The sequence below is a fragment of the Macaca fascicularis genome, chromosome 13 (genome assembly GCF_037993035.2).
Source record: "Macaca fascicularis isolate 582-1 chromosome 13, T2T-MFA8v1.1".
In the NCBI taxonomy this organism is placed as follows: domain Eukaryota; kingdom Metazoa; phylum Chordata; class Mammalia; order Primates; family Cercopithecidae; genus Macaca; species Macaca fascicularis.
The window spans coordinates 20,480,360-20,500,514 of NC_088387.1; the positions used below are offsets into that span (position 1 = coordinate 20,480,360).

At 38.6% G+C, this 20,155-nt stretch overlaps 1 protein-coding gene across 1 annotated transcript in view; it reads left to right on the forward strand.

Annotated features, from left to right (window-relative positions):
- The window catches only part of LOC123566740 (ankyrin repeat domain-containing protein 36C-like), a 169,638-nt gene that overhangs the window by 60,261 nt on the left and 89,222 nt on the right, over positions 1-20,155 (forward strand). Inside the window, exons 22-29 of the mRNA XM_065526823.1 lie at positions 8,832-8,860; positions 8,957-9,029; positions 10,730-10,758; positions 10,840-10,912; positions 12,577-12,605; positions 12,700-12,772; positions 14,431-14,459; positions 14,554-14,626. Of these exons, the coding sequence (XP_065382895.1) occupies positions 8,832-8,860; positions 8,957-9,029; positions 10,730-10,758; positions 10,840-10,912; positions 12,577-12,605; positions 12,700-12,772; positions 14,431-14,459; positions 14,554-14,626 (408 nt within the window). The remainder of the gene's footprint in view (positions 1-8,831; positions 8,861-8,956; positions 9,030-10,729; positions 10,759-10,839; positions 10,913-12,576; positions 12,606-12,699; positions 12,773-14,430; positions 14,460-14,553; positions 14,627-20,155) is intronic.

The window sequence follows — 20,155 nt, forward strand, 5'->3', positions numbered from 1 at the left end:
CACATCCTCTCCAGCACCTGTTGTTTCCTGACTTTTTAATGATTGCCATTCTAACTGGTGTGAGATGGTATCTCATTGTGGTTTTGATTTGCATTTCTCTGATGGCCAGTGATGATGAGCATTTTTTCATGTGTCTGTTGGCTGTATGAATGTCTTCTTTTGAGAAATGTCTGTTCATGTCCTTTGCCCACTTTTTGATGGGGTTGTTTGTTTTTTTCTTGTAAATTTGTTTGAGTTCTTTGTAGGTTCTGGATATTAGCCCTTTGTCAGATGAGTAGATGGCAAAAATTTTCTCCCATTCTGTAGGTTGCCTGTTCACTCTGATGGTAGTGTCTTTTGCTGTGCAGAAGCTCTTTAGTTTAATGAGATCCCATTTGTCAATTTTGGCTTTTGCTGCCGTTGCTTTTGGTGTTTTAGACATGAACTCTTTGCCCATGCCTATGTCCTGAATGGTACTACCTAGGTTTTCCTCTAGGATTTTTATGGTATTAGGTCTAACATTTAAGTCTCTAATCCATCTTGAATTAATTTTCGTATAAGGAGTAAGGAAAGGATCCAGTTTCAGCTTTCTACTTATGGCTAGCCAATTTTCCCAGCACCATTTATTAAATAGGGAATCCTTTCCCCATTTCTTGTTTCTCTCAGGTTTGTCAAAGATCAAATGGCTGTAGATGTGTGGTATTATTTCTGAGGACTCTGTTCTGTTCCATTGGTCTATATCTCTGTTTTGGTACCAGTACCATGCTGTTTTGGTTACTGTAGCCTTGTAGTATAGTTTGAAGTCAGGTAGCGTGATGCCTCCAGCTTTGTTCTTTTGACTTAGGATTGTCTTGGAGATGCGGGCTCTTTTTTGGTTCCATATGAACTTTAAAGCAGTTTTTTCCAATTCTGTGAAGAAACTCATTGGTAGCTTGATGGGGATGGCATTGAATCTATAAATTACCTTGGGCAGTATGGCCATTTTCACGATATTGATTCTTCCTATCCATGAGCATGGTATGTTCTTCCATTTGTTTGTGTCCTCTTTGATTTCACTGAGCAGTGGTTTGTAGTTCTCCTTGAAGAGGTCCTTTACATCCCTTGTAAGTTGGATTCCTAGATATTTGATTCTCTTTGAAGCAATTGTGAATGGAAGTTCATTCCTGATTTGGCTCTCTGTTTGTCTGTTACTGGTGTATAAGAATGCTTGTGATTTTTGCACATTAATTTTGTATCCTGAGACTGTGCTGAAGTTGCTTATCAGCTTAAGGAGATTTTGGGCTGAGACAATGGGGTTTTCTAAATATACAATCATGTCATCTGCAAACAGGGACAGTTTGACTTCTTCTTTTCCTAACTGAATACCCTTGATTTCTTTCTCTTGCCTGATTGCCCTAGCCAGAACTTCCAACACTATGTTGAATAGGAGTGGTGAGAGAGGGCATCCCTGTCTTGTGCCAGTTTTCAAAGGGAATTTTTCCAGTTTTTGCCCATTCAGTATGATATTGGCTGTGGGTTTGTCATAAATAGCTCTTACTATTTTGAGGTACATTCCATCAATACCGAATTTATTGAGCGTTTTTAGCATGAAGGGCTGTTGAATTTTGTCAAAAGCCTTTTCTGCATCTATTGAGATAATCATGTGGTTCTTGTCTTTGGTTCTGTTTATATGCTGGATTATGTTTATTGATTTGCGAATGTTGAACCAGCCTTGCATCCCAGGGATGAAGCCCACTTGATCATGGTGGATAAGCTTTTTGATGTGTTGCTGAATCCGGTTTGCCAGTATTTTATTGAGGATTTTTGCATCGATGTTCATCAGAGATATTGGTCTAAAATTCTCTTTTTTTGTTGTGTCCTTGCCAGGCTTTGGTATCAGGATGATATTGGCCTCATAAAATGAGTTAGGGAGGATTCCCTCTTTTTCTATTGATTGGAATAGTTTCAGAAGGAATGGTACCAACTCCTCCTTGTACCTCTGGTAGAATTCAGCTGTGAATCCATCTGGTCCTGGACTTTTTTTGGTTGGTAGGCTATTAATTGTTGCCTCAATTTCAGAGCCTGCTATTGGTCTATTCAGGGATTCAACTTCTTCCTGGTTTAGTCTTGGAAGAGTGTAAGTGTCCAGGAAATTATCCATTTCTTCTAGATTTTCCAGTTTATTTGCGTAGAGGTGTTTATAGTATTCTCTGATGGTAGTTTGTATTTCTGTGGGGTCGGTGGTGATATCCCCTTTATCATTTTTAATTGCGTCGATTTGATTCTTCTCTCTTTTCTTCTTTATTAGTCTGGCTAGTGGTCTGTCAATTTTGTTGATCTTTTCAAAAAACCAACTCCTGGATTCATTGATTTTTTGGAGGGTTTTTTGTGTCTCTATCTCCTTCAGTTCTGCTCTGATCTTAGTTATTTCTTGCCTTCTGCTAGCTTTCGAATGTGTTTGCTCTTGCTTCTCTAGTTCTTTTAATTGCGATGTTAGAGTGTCAATTTTGCATCTTTCCTGCTTTCTCTTGTGGGCATTTAGTGCTATAAATTTCCCTCTACACACTGCTTTAAATGTGTCCCAGAGATTCTGGTATGTTGTATCTTTGTTCTCATTGGTTTCAAAGAACATCTTTATTTCTGCCTTCATTTCGTTATGTACCCAGTAGTCATTCAGGAGCAGGTTGTTCAGTTTCCATGTAGTTGAGCGGTTTTGAGTGAGTTTCTTAGTCCTGAGTTCTAGTTTGATTGCACTGTGGTCTGAGAGACAGTTTGTTATAATTTCTGTTCTTGTACATTTGCTGAGGAGTGCTTTACTTCCAATTACGTGGTCAATTTTGGAGTAAGTATGATGTGGTGCTGAGAAGAATGTATATTCTGTTGATTTGGGGTGGAGAGTTCTATAGATGTCTATTAGGTCTGCTTGCTGCAGAGATGAGTTCAATTCCTGGATATCCTTGTTAACTTTCTGTCTCGTTGATCTGTCTAATGTTGACAGTGGAGTGTTGAAGTCTCCCATTATTATTGTATGGGAGTCTAAGTCTCTTTGTAAGTCTCTAAGGACTTGCTTTATGAATCTGGGTGCTCCTGTATTGGGTGCATATATATTTAGGATAGTTAGCTCTTCCTGTTGAATTGATCCCTTTACCATTATGTAATGGCCTTCTTTGTCTCTTTTGATCTTTGATGGTTTAAAGTCTGTTTTATCAGAGACTAGTATTGCAACCCCTGCTTTTTTTTGTTCTCCATTTGCTTGGTAAATCTTCCTCCATCCCTTTATTTTGAGCCTATGTATGTCTCTGTGTGTGAGATGGGTCTCCTGAATACAGCAGACTGATGGGTCTTGACTCTTTATCCAGTTTGCCAGTCTGTGTCTTTTAATTGGAGCATTTAGTCCATTTACATTTGAGGTTAATATTGTTATGTGTGAACTTGATCCTGCCATTATGATATTAACTGGTTATTTTGCTCATTAGTTGATGCAGTTTCTTCCTAGCCTCAATGGTCTTTACATTTTGGCATGTTTTTGCAATGGCTGGTACCGGTTGTTCCTTTCCATGTTTAGTGCTTCCTTCAGGGTCTCTTGTAAGGCAGGCCTAGTGGTGACAAAATCTCTAAGCATTTGCTTATCTGTAAAGGATTTTATTTCTCCTTCACTTATGAAACTTAGTTTGGCTGGATATGAAATTCTGGGTTTAAAATTCTTTTCTTTAAGAATGTTGAATATTGGCCCCCACTCTCTTCTGGCTTGTAGAGTTTCTGCTGAGAGATCTGCTGTTAGTCTGATGGGCTTCCCTTTGTGGGTAACCCGACCTTTCTCTCTGGCTGCCCTTAAGATTTTTTCCTTCATTTCAACTTTGGTGAATCTGGCAATTATGTGTCTTGGAGTTGCTCTTCTCGAGGAGTATCTTTGTGGCGTTCTCTGTATTTCCTGGATTTGAATGTTGGCCTGCCCTACTAGGTTGGGGAAGTTCTCCTGGATGATATCCTGAAGAGTGTTTTCCAACTTGGTTCCATTTTCCCCCTCACTTTCAGGCACCCCAATCAGACGTAGATTTGGTCTTTTTACATAATCCCATACTTCTTGCAGGCTTTGTTCATTTCTTTTTCTTCTTTTTTCTTTTGGTTTCTCTTCTCGCTTCATTTCATTCATTTGATCCTCAATCGCTGATACTCTTTCTTCCAGTTGATCGAGTCGGTTACTGAAGCTTGTGCATTTGTCACGTATTTCTCGTGTCATGGTTTTCATCTCTTTCATTTCGTTTAGGACCTTCTCTGCATTAATTACTCTAGCCATCAATTCTTCCACTTTTTTTTCAAGATTTTTAGTTTCTTTGCGCTGGGTACGTAATTCCTCCTTTAGCTCTGAGAAATTTGATGGACTGAAGCCTTCTTCTCTCATCTCGTCAAAGTCATTCTCCGTCCAGCTTTGATCCGTTGCTGGCGATGAGCTGCGCTCCTTTGCCGGGGGAGATGCGCTCTTATTTTTTGAATTTCCAGCTTTTCTGCCCTGCTTTTTCCCCATCTTTGTGGTTTTATCTGCCTCTGGTCTTTGATGATGGTGATGTACTGATGGGGTTTTGGTGTAGGTGTCCTTCCTGTTTGATAGTTTTCCTTCTAACAGTCAGGACCCTCAGCTGTAGGTCTGTTGGAGATTGCTTGAGGTCCACTCCAGACCCTGTTTGCCTGGGTATCAGCAGCAGAGGCTGCAGAAGATAGAATATTTCTGAACAGCGAGTGTACCTGTCTGATTCTTGCTTTGGAAGCTTCCTCTCAGGGGTGTACTCCTCCCTGTGAGGTGTGGGGTGTCAGACTGCCCCTAGTGGGGGATGTCTCCCAGTTAGGCTACTCAGGGGTCAGGGACCCACTTGAGCAGGGAGTCTGTCCCTTCTCAGATCTCAACCTCCGTGTTGGGAGATCCACTGCTCTCTTCAAAGCTGTCAGACAGAGTCGTTTGCGTCTGTGCAGAGGTGTCTGTGTGTCTTAGTTTACTGTGCCCTGTCCCCAGAGGTGGAGTCTACAGAGACAGGCAGGTTTCCTTGAGCTGCTGTGAGCTCCACCCAGTTCGAGCTTCCCAGCAGCTTTGTTTACCTACTTAAGCCTCAGCAATGGCGGGCGCCCCTCCCCCAGCCTTGCTGCTGCCTTGCCGGTAGATCACAGACTGCTGTGCTAGCAATGAGGGAGGCTCCGTGGGTGTGGGACCCTCCCGGCCAGGTGTGGGATATGATCTCCTGGTGTGCCTGTTTCCTAAAGCGCAGTATTGGGGTGGGAGTTACCCGATTTTCCAGGTGTTGTGTGTCTCAGTTCCCCTGGCTGGGAAAAGGGACTCCCTTCCCCCTTGCGCTTCCCAGGTGAGGCAATGCCTCGCCCTGCTTCAGCTCTCGCTGGTCGGGCTGCAGCAGCTGACCAGCACCGATCGTCCGGCACTCCCCAGTGAGATGAACCCAGTACCTCAGTTGAAAATGCAGAAATCACCGGTCTTCTGTGTTGCTCGCGCTGGGAGTTGGAGACTGGAGCTGCTCCTATTCGGCCATCTTGCTCCGCCCCCCCCCAAATGCACTTTAAAAACCTCTTGCCACATGTGTGCACGTTCATAGATAACATGTAGAACTTGATTTTGTGTATTAAAAACTTGTAGAAAAGTTCAGGCAGTGCACATAATGACTGCAACTTGGTCTTTGTAAAATCAGTGATATATATTTCAGATCTACATACATTGACCCAGTGACGTATTTCTTGATTTATTGTATGATCTCATGATATGCCATGTGATGACTACAGCACATTATGCTCTCTTCATGCTGATATCATGTAGACTTAAATATGATGACATACCAACATAGATGTGCTTACGTGGTTGCTTTTATTGATTTGTACTATATTAGAAATGAAGCAGAAATAATGGAAATCCTAGCAAGCATAACTGTATCTCTCCCATGGCTGTGTTGATTGCACCTGTTTCCCCCTTAAAGCATGTCTTTTTGACATGTCATAACCCTGAGAAAATTCAGTGTGTGCTTTTCAGAGAATGACAGTAAGGAGTAGAAATAGCCAACAAAGTGTTACTTGTCCTCTCGGCTCCCCTTCATGAATGTTAAACTCAAAACTACTCAGGTCACAATTTAGAACCCCTTTGTTGATCCCTATAGAGTGTTCCCGGATGTCAAATGACAGGCTCTTAATGAAGAAACACCCTGTAAAAGTGTATTGCTCTGGTTTTTGTGTGTGAATGTGTGTGTGTGTGTGTGTGTGTGTGTATTTTTTTCTCTCCTGAAAACTGTAAATAGAATAATTTTCATTACAAATGAAAATATTCCTGTTCCATATTTATTTCCCGTCTAATGTACTTTGCTCTTCTTGAATCTAGTAAGGATCTCAGCTTGTGTTATTTATACCTTCAAAAAATTATGTCAACACTTCATTTTTCATGTCAATTACTGACATGTTTTCAAGTCTTCACATGTTATTTCTGAAGATTTTGGTGCATCAAGGAGAGACAGTGTCATTGTAGTTAAAGAAGTTTTTGAATAGTTTATATTCAATAAAATTTCAGAGCTTGTTTCTCTGGAAAGCATAGACATAGTGGCGTTATGGGTAGTTAAACATAAAATAGCTCTACAAAGTGTTGTGTACATAAAAGTGTTCATATCTTGAAAGATTCTAATTTACTGCTCAGTACTGTCTCCTGGAGAGGAAAATAGGTAAGATAGGCTCCTGAGCCTATGATAATAACTCATAATATGAAGTGAAAACATAGAGACAAAATGAGAGGTGATAGATACTCAAACCAATGTGAGTGAAGAACAGCTGTGAAACAAGAGTGTCTATGGGAGAGAGGAGGTCATGGGACTGCTTTTGTGAAAAAGGAATTTGTACATGTTAGTCAAGTGTCTAACACATTTAACATTTTAATAAAGTAAAATCTTATCTTCCTGTGTGTCAGTATGGGATTGTACAGATGTCACAATGCAGTGGTGGTGAGAATAATGAAGAAACGAATGTGGAGGTCAAAGAATGAAGTCCACCAATATGGACATTAGATTTATGAATGAAAAGGAGTGTATGTCAAATTGGGCAGGAGTAAACAAAGAAAGCAGCTAGCTAGGTAGAATGGAGGTTTCTGATGAGGAGACTGGTGGGAAGTCACTTAATTGAAAGCAGAAGTTAGAAGGATGAGGGTGACCCACAGGGTCCCATTTCTTCTCCGTAGAAGTTTTGCATATCAATGATATGTGCTTCGTTCACATCAGTTAGCATATTGGGATGCAGTTTAATCTGGAAAAAATGTGTTTTTTTTTTGTTTGTTTCTTATTAGGAAGCTGTGTTTGCTGAGTAGTTATTTCATAAAAGAACCTGAGAGACCCCTATAGTATATCATATAAAACTAGATTTAGAAAAAAGGAATCAAAGAATACATTTTTAGAGTATTAAATGGATAACTGCCAATAATCATGGCAATCATGACACATATATATATGCATTATGTCATATTGGTTGGTTATTTATAAGAAAAGAAGTCTCTAGTGATTTAGAAACTTTGTTTAGTTTATTTTCATAAGAATCTATGAAAATCTACACATTATTTCATTGATGTGTATGTTTTGGCAAAAGTGGACGAAGAGACAGGGAGAAGGCCAAACTGCTGAATCCAGGATATGTAAAAATATCAGGAGCCTTCATGAGTATAAAGAAAATGATTTTTTAAATTATGACTCTAAGATTAAGTGGACTCACTTCAGATGCATTTAGAATATTTGCGTAAAGGATGATTTGATTTTGGCTGCTCCAGGAACTACTGGAAGCAGGAAAGAATGATGGAATTGGGATAAACCACAGTGACTCATTACTCCTCCTTGTTACTACTGGGCATCAGAGGTATATGTTTTGTTGATATTAGTTATTCAAATGAGATAAACGTGAATATGCATACGTTGGCTTTGTTTTTCAAGAAGCTAACTATTGGATAAAATAGCTATTTAATAAAAATTCTCTAGAGAATAACATGAGACTTCAACCAGACTATTTTGGAAATGAAAATAATGTTGAATTCATTACTTGACTCCCAAATGTTTATTTTCAGTGAATATTGGAGTGATTTCCAAATGTAAAAGTTTATTCATATCTAATGCTCGTAGCAACTTTATTTTGTATAAGTATGTTAAATTTGGTAATTTATTATACTTTTTGATGAGGTTTATTTATTATACCTTGTTGTCATGAGTGGATGAAGAAACTTTCAGAAGCTAAACTAGAAGATACAAGAGATGTAGGCACATTATTACACCATATGGGTGTGAGAAATAATGAATATTACATACTAGAATTCATCAAACATATATCCAAGCTGATTAAGTTAGGACATTTCCACTGAAGAGACGTGAAGTGTACATTCAACTAAAGTGTCATTGTAATTGTGTACCTTCTCAGTTATCGATCAAGTTAAAGAGCATGATGAATGTTTGCAGTAAAATGGTCTAAATCATTCTGATATCTTGCATGAAAGACATGTGGGCACATGTACCACCTGCTTTGACATTGATTCCCATGTGTATGAGTTGCTCTCTGATTTTAGATCACATTTGTCCTCATCATTCAGCATATCCACATTGATATTGACATGGTTTTATTTTAGTTTTAGACATACGACAAGTCATATTACGTTTGAAATTGTCAGAGTATATTTCTTGAAGCCTGTATTCCTATTTTCTTCAGTGTATTTCCTTCACATTTAGTCCCAAGAAACAAAGTATAAAACATCAAAGCCTACACTATTACAGGCAGGAGGATACAGCTTGAAGCTAACACAGGATGAGTGTATGGATTATATTATCATATTTACATATGATTGACTCTGTATCCCTTTTGCTTTTCAGTGTCTTCTGAGAAACAACCAGCCTGTAAGGTAACTAAACTCTCATTTATATTTTGAACTATTATATTTGTACAGTCTATTAAACATACTTTATGTATTGATAATTTTGTTTCAAATACCATTTAGGTTACAAGTGACCAGGATGATTCTATTTTGAATATCGCCACAGAAATAAAGGATGGGCAAAAATCTGGGACAGGTAATTTAGCAATACATGTTCGATGTCATGTTCACTCAAGATAGAAGAGAATGTCTCTTCCCCGAATGAATTAGTTGGGGGGGTGGCCCCTTGAAGCTGCACGTTCCAATTCAGCACTTCTGAGATTGTGCACTTGAAATAAGTACTCAGGTGCTGCAGTTGCTGCTGATGCTTGGCCATGATCTGAGTAGCAAGATTATAGACTTCCCTATATTGAAATTGGGAAGAAGTACTATTGGAGAGCAGTTCAAGACATAACAGGCTGAGGGGACAACTTAATTTTGCTTTAATTCTACAGCATGTTTTCATCAAGAGGGGAATAAGAAAGAGATGAAGTAATAAATATTATAGACGTCAAACCGTATTGCGAAAAGCAGAGGGAAGAAGTGATTGTAATAACCCATACACACTGTAGAAGGACAGCTAATGATACCACAGATGTAGCAATTATTTTCCTCAAGGAAGAGGGATTGTGAGGCAGGAAGAAGGAAAAAGAAGATGTTATTTATGTAATTTTGGTGTTTCTGCTAAGGAAATCTGAGTGAACTCACTTCAGATGCATTTGGAATATTTGCATAAAAGAAGATTTGATTGTGGCTGCTCCAGAAACTATTGGAAGCAGGAAACAATGAGAGAATTGGGAAAAACCACACTGACTCATTACTCCTCTTTGTTACTATTGGGCATCAGAGAAATGTGTTTTGTTGATTTCAGTTATAAAAAAGATAAACTTGAATATGAACACATTGGCTTCATTGTTCAAAAAGCTCACTTTTGAATAAAATGGCTATTAAATGAAAATTCTTTGGAGATCATCATGATTCTCCAAACAAGACTATTTTGAAAGGAAAAATAATGTTGAATTCATTAATTGACTCCTAAAATGGTCATTGTTAATGAATTTTGGAGTGATTTCTGAATTAAAAGCTTATTAATATCTAATGCTTGTAGCAGTTTTATTTTGGATATGTATGTCAAAATTGATAATTGATGATATTTTTTATTGAGATTCGTGTACTATACTTTGTTGCCAGGAGTAAATGAAGAAACTTTTGGAAGGCTAAACTAGAGAACACAAGAAATGTAGGCAAATTATTACACTACGTGGATCTGAGAAATAATGAATATTATCTACTAGGACTGACCAAACATATATCCAAGCTGAACAAGTTAGGACATTTCCACTGAAGAGACGTGAAGTGTACCTTCACATGAAGTGTCACTATAATTGTGTACTTTCTCAGTTATCGATCAAGTTAAAGAGCATGATGAATGTTTGCAGTAAAATGGTCTAAATCATTCTGATATCCTGCATTGAAAGACATGTGGGTGCATGTACCACCTGCTTTGACATTGATTCCCATGTGTATGAGTTGCTCTCTGATTTTAGATCACATTTGTCCTTATCACTCAGCATATCCACATTGATATTGACATGGTTTTATTTTAGTTTTAGACATATGATAAGTCATATCACGTTTGAAATTGTCAGTGTATATTTCTTGAAGCCTGTATTCCTATTTTCTTCAGTGTATTTCTGTCATGTTCCAGTCTCCATACACAAAGTAGAAAATATCAAAGCCTACACTAATACAGGCAGGAGGATACAACTTGATGCTAATATGCTATCCATGCATGAATATATGGATAACATTATCATATTTACATATGATTGATTATGTATCCCTTTTGCTTTTCAGTGCCTTCTGAGAAACAACCAGCCTTGAAGGTAATTAAACTTGAACTATTAACTGTATAGTCTATGAAACCTACTTTATGTATTGATTATTGTGTTTCAAATCCCATTCAGGCTACAAGTGAAAAGAATGATTCTGTTTCGAATATAGCCACAGAAATAGAGGAGGGACCAACATCTGGGACAGGTAATTTTGCAAAACACATCTAATATCATGTTCAATCAAGGTAGAAGAGAACTTCCCTTCCCAGAATAAATCAGTGAGGAGTTCATCTAAGCTGCATGTTCTGATTCAGCACGTCTGAGATTCTTCATTTGTAGTGAGTTCTCAGGTGACCCTGATGCTGCTGGTCGTTGGCCATGATCTGAATAGTAAGATTATAGACTTCTCTACATTGAAATTGGAAAGAAGAACCATTGGAGAGCAGTTCGACACATACCAGGCTCAGGGAACAGCATAATTTTGCTTTAATTTTACAGCATGTTTCCATCAAGAGGAGAAGGAGAATGAGCTGAAGTGTTAGATATTATAGGCATCATATCGTATTCTTATAAACAGAGGGAAAACTGATCCTAATAACTCCATAAACACTGTAAAATGAGAACTAATGTGACCACTGATGTATCAATTATTTTCCTCGAAGAAGAGGGATTGTGAGGCAGGAAGGATGGAAAAGAAGAAGGTATTTATGTAATTTTGGGTTTTCTGCTGAGGAAACCTGAGTGAACTCATTTCAGATGCATTTGGAATATTTGCATAAAAGAAGATTTGATTTTGGCTGATCCGTGAGCTACAGGAAGCAGGAAACAGTGCTACAATTGGGATAAACCACAGTGACTCATTACTCCTCTTTGTTACTATTAGTCATGAGAGATACATGTTTTGTTGATTTTAGTTATAAAAAATGAGATAAATTTGAGTATGAATACATTGCCTTCCTTGTTCAAGGAGCTAACTCTTGGATAAAATAGCTATTTAATGAAACTTCTTTAGAGAATAGTATGATACTCTTAAGAAGACTATTTTAGAAACAAAAATTATGTTGAATTCTAATTAACTCCTAAAATGGTCATTTTCAATGAATATTAGAGTGATTTCTGAATGTAAAACTTACTAATGTCTAATGCTTGTTTCAGTTTTACTTTGTAGAAGTATGTCAAAATTGATAATTGATGATATTTTTATTGAGGCTAATATATTATGCTTTGTTGCCATGAGTGGATGAAGAAATTTTCGGAAGGCTAAACTAGCAGATACGAGAAACTCAGGCAAATTATTACACCACATGGGTGTGAGAAATAACGAGTATTATCTACTAATTTCAGGACACATATATCCAAGCTGATCAATTTAGGACACTTCCACTGAAGAGACGTGAAGTGTGATTGTAATTGTGTGCCTTCCCAGTTATCGGACGAGTTAAAGAGCGTGATGAATGTTTGTAGTATAATTATGTAAATCCTTCTGATTTCCTGCATGAAAGACATGAGGGATCGTGTACCACCTGCTTTGACATTGATTCTCAGGTGTATGAGTTGCTTCACTGATTTAGGTCACATTTGTCCTCATCACTCGGCATATCCACATCGATATTGACACGATTTTATTTTAGTTTTAGACAAATGACAAATCATACATGTTTGCAATTGTAAGGGTATATTTCATGAAGCCTGTGTTCCCTTTTGTCAGTGCATTTCTGTCATGTTCCAGTCCCCAGACACAAAGTAGCAAACATCAAAGCCTACACTAATGCAGGCAGGAGGATACGGCTTGATGCTAACACTGCATGAATGTATGGATAATTTATCATATTTACATACGAGTGATTATGTATCCCTTTTGTTTTTCAGTGTCTTCTCGGAAACAACCAGTCTTGAAGGTAATTAAATTTTCATTTATATTTTGAACTAGTAAATGCAGAGTCTATGAAACATACTTTATTTATTGATTATTTTATTTCAAATTCCGTTCAGGTTACAAGTGACGAGAAAGATTCTGTTTCAAATATAGCCACAGAAATAAAGGATGGACAACAATCTGGGACAGGTAATTCTGCAAAACACATTTAATGTCATGTTCAGTCCAGATAGAAAAGAACGTCTCTTCCCCAAATAAATCAACAGGAGACTCATCCAAGCTGCACATTCTGATTCAGCAGGCCTGAGATTCTTCATATGTAATAAGTTCTTGGGTGACACCGATGCTGTTGGTCTTGGACATGATCTTCACAATAAGATTATAGACTTCCACACATTGAAACTGGGAAGAAGAAACATTGGAGAGCAGGGCAAGACATAAGGGACTCAGGGGACAGATAATTTTGCTTTAATTCTGCAGCATATTTTCACCAAGGGTGGAAGGAGAAAGAAATGAAGTATAGATTTTACAGACATCACACCGTACTGTTAAAGACAAGACAGAAAAGTGATCGTAATAACTCGTGGACACTAGAACGAGAAGTAACGAGACCACTGATGTAGCAATTAGTTTCCCCAAGGAAGAGGGACTGTGAGGCAGGAAGGAGGGAAAAGAAGAAGTTATTTATGTAATTTTGGGATTTCTGCTGAGGAAACCTGAGTGAATTCACTTCAGATGCATGTAGCATATTTGCAGAAAGGAGATTTGATTTCACAGCTCCTGGAACTACAGGATGCAGGAAAGAATGCTAGAATTAGGATAAACCACAATGACTAGTTACTCCCCTTTGTTACTATTAGGCATCAGACTTACATGTTTCATTGATTTTAGTTATAAAAATGAGATATGCTTGAATATGAATACCTTGGCTTCTTTGATCAAAGAGGTAACTCTTGGATAAAATCGCTATTTAATGAATATTCTTTAGAGAAGAGCATGATACTCCTAGCAAGACTATTTTAGAAACAAAAATATGTTGAATTCATCAACTGACCCTTAAAATGGTCATTTTCAATGAATGTTGGTGTGATTTCTGAATGGAAAAGCTTGCTGCTATCCAATGCTTGTAGGAGTTTTATTTAGTAGAAGTATGTCAAAATTAATAATTGATTATGTTCTTTATTGAGGTTTATATATTATACTTTGTTGCCATGAGTGGGTGAAGAAATGTTTGGAAGGCTAAACTAGGGAATACAAGAAACTTAGGGGAATTATTACACCACATGGGTGTGAGAAATAATGAATATTATTTACTCAGATTCCAGAAACATATATCCACGCTGATCAATTTAGGACACTTCCAACTTAAAAGACGTGAAATGTCCATTCAACTAAAGTGTCATTGTAATTGTGTAAGTTCTCAGTTATCAGGCAAGTTAAAGAGCATGATGAATGTTTGTAGTATAATGGTGTAAATCCTTCTGCTTTGTTGCCTGAAAGACATGCAGGATCATGTACCACCTGCTTTGACATTGTTTCTCAGGTGTATGAATTGCTGCTCTGATTTTACATCACATTTCTCCTCATCACTCGCCATATCCATATTGATATAGACATGGTTTTATTTTAGTTTTAGACATATGACTAATCATACCATGTTTGAAATTGTAAGGGTATATTTCGTGAAGCCTGTATTCCTTTTCTTCAGTGTATTTCTAAAGTAGAAAACATCAAATCCTACACTAATACAGGTAGGAGGATACAGCTTGATGCTGACACCTCATGAATGTATGAATAACATTATCTTATGTACATATGAGTGATTATGTGTCCCTTTTGCTTTTTAGTGTCTTCTCAGAAACAACCAACCTTGAAGGTAATTAAACTCTCATTTATATTTTGAACTAGTAACTGTATAGTCTCTGAACTATACTTTATGTATTGATTATTTTGTTTCAAATTCCATTCAGGCTACAAGTGACAAGGAAGATTCTGTTTCGAATATAGCCACAGAAATAAAGGATGCACAAATATCTGGGACAGGTAATTTTGCAATACACATCTAAGGTCATGTTCAATCAAGATAGAAGAGAACTTCCCTTCCCCAAATTGGGAAGAAGAAACACTGGAGAGCTGTTCAAGATATAAGGGGCTCAGGGGACAGCATAATTTTGCTTTAATTCTACAGCATGTTTTCACCAAGAGTGAAAGGAGATAGATTTTACAGACGTCACATCGTACTGCTAAAAACAGGTGGAAAAGTGATTGTAATAAACTGTAGACACTGTAGAACAATAACTAACGAGATTACTGGTGTAGCAATTATTTTCCTCAAGAAAGAGGGATTGTGAGCCAGGAAGGAGGGAAAAGAACTTATTTTTGTAATTTTGAGATTTCTGCTGAGTAAACCTGAGTGAACTCATTTCAGATGCATTTGGAACATTTGCATAAAAGAAGATTTGATTTTGGCAAATCCAGGAACTGCTGAAAACAGGAAACAATGCTATAATTGCTGTAAACCACACCGACTCATTACTCCTCTTTGTTACTATCAGGCATCACATATACATGTTTTGTTGATTTTAGTTATAAAAATTAGATAAACCTTTGTTTCGTTTGATGTTTGTTGGTTTAAAGTCTATTTTATCAGAGACTAGGTTTGCAACTGCTGCTATTTTTTGTTTTCCATTTGCTTGGTAGATCTTCCTCCATCCCTTTATTTTGAGCCTATGTGTGTCTCTGCCTGTGAGATGGGTCTACTGAATACAGCACACTTATGAGTCTTGAGTTTATCCAATTTGCCAGTCTGTGTCTTTTAATTGGAGCATTTAGCCCATTTACATTTAAGGTTAATATTATTATGTGTGAATTTGATCCTGTCATTATGATATTAGCTGGTTATTTTGCTCATTAGTTGATGTAGTTTCTTCCTAGTGTTGATGGTCTTTACAATTTGGCGTGCTTTTGCAGTGGCTGGTACTGGTTCTTCCTTTCCATGTGTAGTGCTTCCTTCAGGAGCTCTTGTAAGACAGGCCTGGTGGTGACAAAATCTCTCAGCATTTGCTTATCTGTAAAGGATTTTATTTCTTCTTCACTCATGAAGCTTAGTTTGGTTGGATATGAGATTCTGGGTTGAAAATTCTTTTGTTTAAGAATGTGGAATATTGGACCCCACTCTCTTCTTGCTTATAGAGTTTCTGCTGAGAGATCCGCTGTTAGTCTGATGGGCTTCCCTTTGTGGGTGACCCGACCTTTCTTTCTGGCTCCCCTTAACATTTTTTCCTTCATTTCAGCTTTGGCAAATCTGACAATTATGTGTCTTGGAGTTGCTCTTCTCAAGGAGTATCTTTGTGGCATTCTCTGTATTTCCTGAATTTGAATGTTGGTCTGCCTTGCTAGGTTGGAGAAGTTCTCCTGGATAACATCCTGGAGAGTGTTTTCCAACTTGGCTCTATTCTCCCCATCACTTTCAGGTACACCAATCAGACATAGATTTGGTCTTTTCCCATAGTCCCACATTTCTTGGAGGCTTTATTCATTTCTTTTTACTCTTTATTCTCTAAACTTCTTTTCTAACTTCATTTAATTTATTTGATTTTCAGTCACTGATACCCTTTCTTCCACTTGAATGTATTGGCTACTGAAGCTTGTGCATGTGTCATGTAGTTCTTGTGCCATGGTTTTCAGCTCCATCAGGTTATTTCAGGTCTTCACTGTACTGTTTATTGTAGTTAGCCATTCATCTAACCTTTTTTCAAGGTTTTTAGCTTCTTTGCGATGGATTCAAACATTCTCCTTTAGTTTGGAGAAGTTTGTTATTACTGATCGTCTGAAGCCTACTTTTGTCAGCTCATCAAAGTCATTCTCTGTCCAGCTTTGTTCTGTTGCTGGTGAGGAGCTGCATTCCTCTGGAGGAGAAGAGGCACTCTGATTTTTAGAATTTTCAGCTTTTCTGCTCTGGTTTCTCCCCATCTTTGTGATTTTATCCACTTTTGGTCTGTGATGATGGTGACGTACAGATGGGGTTTTGGTGTGGATGTCCTTTCTGTTTGTTAGTTTTCCTTCTAATAGTCAGGCCCCTCAGGTGCAGGTCTGTTGGAGTTTGCTGGAGGTCCACTCCAGACCCTGTTTGCCTGGGTATCACCAGCGGAGGCTGCAGAACAGCAAATATTGCTGCCTGATGCTTTCTCTGGAAGCTTCATTTTAGAGGAGCACCTGGCTGTATGAGGTGTCATTCTGCCCCTAGTGGGGGATGTCTCCCAGTTAGGCTACTCAGGTGTCAGGAACCCACCTGAGGAGGCAGTCTGTCTGTTCTCAGATGTCAAACTCTGTGCTGGGAGAACCACTACTGTCTTCAAAGCTGTCAGACAGGGAAATTTAAGTCTGCAGAAGTTTCTGCTGCCTTTTGTTCAGCTATGCCCTGCCCCTAGAGATGGAGTCTACAGAGGCAGGCAGGCCTCCTTGAGCTGTGGTGGGCTCCACCAAGTTCAAGCTTCTGGGCCGCTTTCTTTACCTACTCAAGCCCCAGCAATGACAGACAACCCTCCCCCAGCTTCGCTGCCACTTTGCAGTTCGATCTCAGACTACTGTGCTAGCAGTGAGTGACGCTCCGTGGGTGTGGGACACTCTGAGCCAGGTGCGGGATATAATCTCGTGGTGTGTCATTTGCTAAGACTGTTGGAAAAGTGCAGTATTAGGGTGGGAGTGTACCAATTTTCCAGGTACTGTCTGTCACGTCTTCCCTTGGCTAGGAAAGGGAATTCCCAAATCCCTTGCACTTCCCGGGTGAGGTGATGCCCCACCCTGCTTTGGCTCACACTCCGTGGGCCGCACCCACTGTCCAACAAGCCCCAGGAGATTAATCCAGTTCCTCATTTGGCAATGCAGAAAACACCCATCTTCTGCGTCACTCATGCTGGGAGCTGTAAATGGGACCTGTTCCTATTTGGTCATCTTGCGAAAAAGGTCAATTCAGCAAGAACAGCTAACTATCCTAAATATATATACACCCAATACGAGAGCACCCAGATTCATAAAGCAAGTCCTTAGAAACTTACAAAGATACTTAGACTCCCACACAATGGTAATGGGAGACTTTAACACCTCACTATCAACATTAGATCAACGAGACAGAAAGTTAACAAGGATATCCAGGACTTGAACTCGGCTCTGCACCAAGTGGACCTAATAGACGTCTACAGAACTCTCCACCCCAAATCAATACAATATACATTCTTCTCAGCACAACATCGCACTTACTCCAAAATGGACCACATAGCTGGAAGTAAAGCACTCCTCAGCAAATGTAAAAGAACAGAAATTGTAACAAACTTGTCTCTAAGACCACAGTGCAATCAAAGTAGAACTCAGGATTAAGAAACTCACTCAACACTATTCACAATAGCAAAGACTTGGAATCAACCCAAATGTTCATCAGTGACAGACTGGATTAAGAAAATGTGGCACATATACACCATGGAATACTATACAGCCATAAAAAAGGATGAGTTTGTGTCCTTTGTAGGGACATGGATGCAGCTGGGAACCATCATTCTCAGCAAACTATCGCAAGAACAGAAAACCAAAGACCACATGTTCTCACTCATAGGTGGGAACTGAACAATGAGATCACTTGGACTTGGGAAGGGGAACATCACACACCGGGGCCTATCATGGGGAGGGGGGAGGAAGGAGGGATTGCATTGGGAGTTATACCTGATGTAAATGACGAGTTGATGGGTGCTGATGAGTTGATGGGTGCAGCACAGCAACATGGCACAAGTATACATATGTAACAAACCTGCACGTTATGCACATGTACCCTAGAACTTAAAGTATAATAATAATAATAATAATAAAAAGAAACTCACTCAAAACCGCTCAACTACATGGAAACTGAACAACTTGCTCCTGAATGACTACTGGGTAAATAATGAAATGAAGGCAAAAATAAAGATGTTCTTTGAAACCAATGAGAACAAAGATACAGCATACCAGAATCTCTGGGACACATTTAGAGCTGTGTGTAGAGGGAAATTTATAGCACTAAATGCCTACATGAGAAAGCAGGAAAGATCTAAAATTGACACCCTAACATCACAGTTAAAAGAACTAGAGAAGCAAGAGCAAACACCTTCAAAAGCTAGCAGAAGGCAAGAAATAACTAAGATAAGTTCAGAACTGAAAGAGATAGAGACACAAAAAACACTTATCAATGAATCCAGGAGCTGGTTTTTTGAAGAGATCAACAAACTTGATAGACCACTAGCAAGACTAATAAAGAAGAAAAGAGAGAAGAATCAAATAGACATAATAAAAAAATGATAAAGGGGGTATCACCACCAATCCCACAGAAATACAAACTACCATCAGAGAATACTATAAACACTTCTAGGCAAATAAACTGGAAAATCTAGAAGAAATGGATAAATTCCTGGACATATACACCCTCCCAAGACTAAACTAGGAAGAAGCTGAATTCCTGAATAGACCAATAACAGGCTCTGAAATTGAGGCAATAATTAATAGCCTACCAACCAAAAAAAGTCCAGGACCAGATGGATTTGCAGCTGAATTCTACCAGAGGTACAAAGAGGAGATGGTACCATTCCTTCTGGAACTATTCCGATCAATAGAAAAAGGGGGAATCCTCCCTAACTCATATTATGAGGCCAGCATCATCCTGATACCAAAACCTGGCAGAGACACAACAAAAAAAAAGAGACTTTTAGACCAATATCCCTGATGAACATCGATGCAAAATCCTCAATAAAATACTGGCAACACTAATCCAGCAGCACATCAAAAAGCTTATCCACCATAATCAAGTTGGCTTCACTCCTGGGATGTGAGCCTGGTTCAACATATGCAAATCAATAAATGTGATCCATCATATAAACAGAAACAAAGACAAAAACCACAGGATTATGTCAATAGATGCAGAAAAGGCCTTTGACAAAATTCAAAAGGACTTCATGCTAGGTATTGATGGGACGTATCTCAAAATAATAGCTATTTATGACAAACCCACAGCCAATATCATACAGAATGGGCAAAAACTGAAAGCATTTCCTTTGAAAACTGGCACAAGACAAGGATGCCCTGTCTCACCACTCCTATTCAACATAGTGTTGGAAGTTCTGGTCAGGGCAATCAGGCAGGAGAAAGAAATAAAGGGTATTCAATTAGCAAAAGAGGAAGCCAAATTGTCCGTGTTTGCAGATGACATGATGATATATTTAAAAAACCCCATTGTCTCAACCCAAAATTTCCTTAAGCTGATAAGCAACTTCAGCAAAGTCTCAGGATACAAAATCAACCTGCAAAAGTCACAAGCATTCCTATACACCAATAACAGACAGAGAGCCAAATCATGAGTGAACTCCCATTCACAGTTGCTTCGAAGAGAATAAAATACCTAGAAATCCAACTTACAAGGGATGTGAAGGACCTCTTCAAGGAGAACTACAAACCACTGCTCAACGAATAAAAAAGGACACAAACAAATGGAAGAACATTCCATGCTCATGGATAGGAAAAATCAATATCGTGAAACTGGCCTTACTGCCCTAG